Here is a 2,349-nt window from a genome sequence, read left to right as displayed (position 1 = left end):
TTTGGCAGCATTCTTACAATTTCTGCACATTCATGTAATTTCTTTGCCATGCATTTTATAGTAAGCATTTCATTTCTACTTAAGATCAATTTTCTCCCCCCCCCCCCCTTAAAAAAATACAGATCAATAAAAGGTGTGCTGAGCTTCAGGAAGCTTGGGATGACTTACTTGCTGAAGCCAGTGAGCGCCAGAGGAAGCTGGAGCTAAACCACAAGGCACAGCAGTACTTCTTTGAGGTGGGAGAGATTGAGACATGGATGAATGAGAAGCGCAACATCCTCCAGACCAAAGACTATGGCAAGGATGAGGACGTGGCTCGCAAGCTCCTTGCAAAACACAAGGTAAGTGGATTTCAAGAGGGATGGGTGATATATGTGGGACTAATTTGAGTTTCTAAACATTCTGCTAAACATTCTGGATGTGTATAAATGGTATATATGTGCTCATTTCTCAATTTTCAATTTCTTTGTATTCTGAATACACTAGATGGATTATTTATTTATTTAGGGATATTTATTAACAGTTCAACAAGTGCCATGTCCTTTATTCCTGTTATTTATCATTCCCAGGGCCTGGAGCTGGAAATTGATACCTACAGTGGAATAGTGAAGGAGATGGGCACAGTGGCTGACCAGATGATAAAATCCAGTCACCCAGAGTCCAAGCTGATCAAGGACAGACAACAGGTAATACAATGGACTTAGAACTGTGTGGTTAACCTTTGTTTCTTGGGTTAATTGCATAAACTTAGTATAAATTAGTAACTTGGGATAAATGCACCAAGGACTTCAAGGTTGGGGGAACAAATACCTGATGTTTCCATTGATTATCTATTATCCATGGTTTTATTATTTTGTCAGATGCTAAACCAAGAATTGAGAGACCTGCAGAAGCTGTCAGCTCACCTCAGACAAAAGCTCATGGAATCTATGTATCGTCATGAATATTTCCGTGAAGCTGAGGACTTGGAGAAGTGGATTGCAGAGCAAATGCAGACAGCAACATCAGAGGACTTTGGACAGGATTATGAACATCTATTGGTATGTGAATTAGAACCAGAAAGCTGAAGGGATAGGTACTGAATTTATTAAAATTTCAATGAATGTTAATCCATGTACAGTAATTGTTAAGTCGTTGTTTTAAATATTTTTGCAGGAGATATTGCATCAGATTATTATAAATCATGTCAGTTTTCAGAATCTGTCTTCACTTAATTGAAGTTTCCATTTAAAAATTTTCTCCAACAGCTTCTGCAAGCAAAGTTTGATGATTTCAAGCACCGTGTTGAAGCTGGCTCTGAGCGTTTCAACCAGTGCGAAGAACTTGCCAAGAAACTTATTGCAAATGAAAGTCCTTATGCTGCGGAGATTGAACGCAAGCAAGAGCAACTCAGGTAGATACATTTTTCAAAAAGTATTTTATGTGGCCCGGTTCATGGATTTGGTTCATGTTTTGCATGATGTGTATTGAATGAATAAGGATCTTCTAGTTGTTCAGAGGTTAACTTTGTTACTGCATGTTGAAATGCAAAATGTCTCTTATACTTTTATTTTACAGTAGTGCATTTCCTGGAATACATTTCTTTAAGCCTTTATTTTTTTGTATTAAAGTGAAATGAACTAGATTCAGTGTGAGGGTGGTTTGAATGGATAAGGCTGTGCATTGGGATAATGTTATGTGGTATAGCATGTGGAGAAGCATCCACTTGGTAAGTAAAGTAGGTGGTCCATATATGTATATGTATTGATTTCACAATGTAGCACACAAATAATGACATGCACATATAAGTCTTCTAATATTGTGCATGATTTTGCATGGAAATTTTATTTTGCTTCACATTTCTATAGTATAATCTCACTTATTCAGATTACCTTCACAGTCATGCATGTTGCATGAATCCAGTAATTTAACTATTATTTGTGCTAATCATTTATATTTAATACTTTGTTTTGTGTAACTTTATATATATGAGAACCTTTTTATGTGGGCAGTTAATTAGCCTGTGACATGATCCAATTAAAAATATTAAGAGGTATTACTAATCATTAAGTTTTAGCAATCAGAATTCATGCATATCAGGGCATGAAAAATAAAATGAGTAATTTTTATGATAGAATGATAATTTAATGTATTCATCGTGTACCAGCTTATATAACAATTTATTAAGAATGATTTCCATGATCATATCACAGCATTGATTGCCATCTCACTCAATAAGTCATAAATGTAGTATTAATCCGAAGAGCATTTGTACTTGTATATGAAGTTGAGAAAAATAATCTAGATAGTACAAAGTATGTCTTTTAAGTATTGGATTCGGTTTGGTTCTTGTGAACTGTTATGAAAATG

At 35.3% G+C, this 2,349-nt stretch overlaps 1 protein-coding gene across 1 annotated transcript in view; it reads left to right on the top strand.

The window, feature by feature from the left end:
- Window positions 1–2,349, top strand: part of LOC119582031 (spectrin beta chain, non-erythrocytic 2-like) — a gene marked incomplete at its 5' end in the record, with an annotated part of 75,134 nt that overhangs the window by 42,565 nt on the left and 30,220 nt on the right. The window contains 4 exon segments of the mRNA XM_037930241.1: window positions 123–341; window positions 570–686; window positions 861–1,040; window positions 1,248–1,393. Of these exon segments, the coding sequence (XP_037786169.1) occupies window positions 123–341; window positions 570–686; window positions 861–1,040; window positions 1,248–1,393 (662 nt within the window).

Source organism: Penaeus monodon, chromosome 15 (genome assembly GCF_015228065.2).
Source record: "Penaeus monodon isolate SGIC_2016 chromosome 15, NSTDA_Pmon_1, whole genome shotgun sequence".
In the NCBI taxonomy this organism is placed as follows: domain Eukaryota; kingdom Metazoa; phylum Arthropoda; class Malacostraca; order Decapoda; family Penaeidae; genus Penaeus; species Penaeus monodon.
Note: the sequence above shows the minus strand (reverse complement) of the source record. Positions and strands in the feature narration are given on the sequence as shown.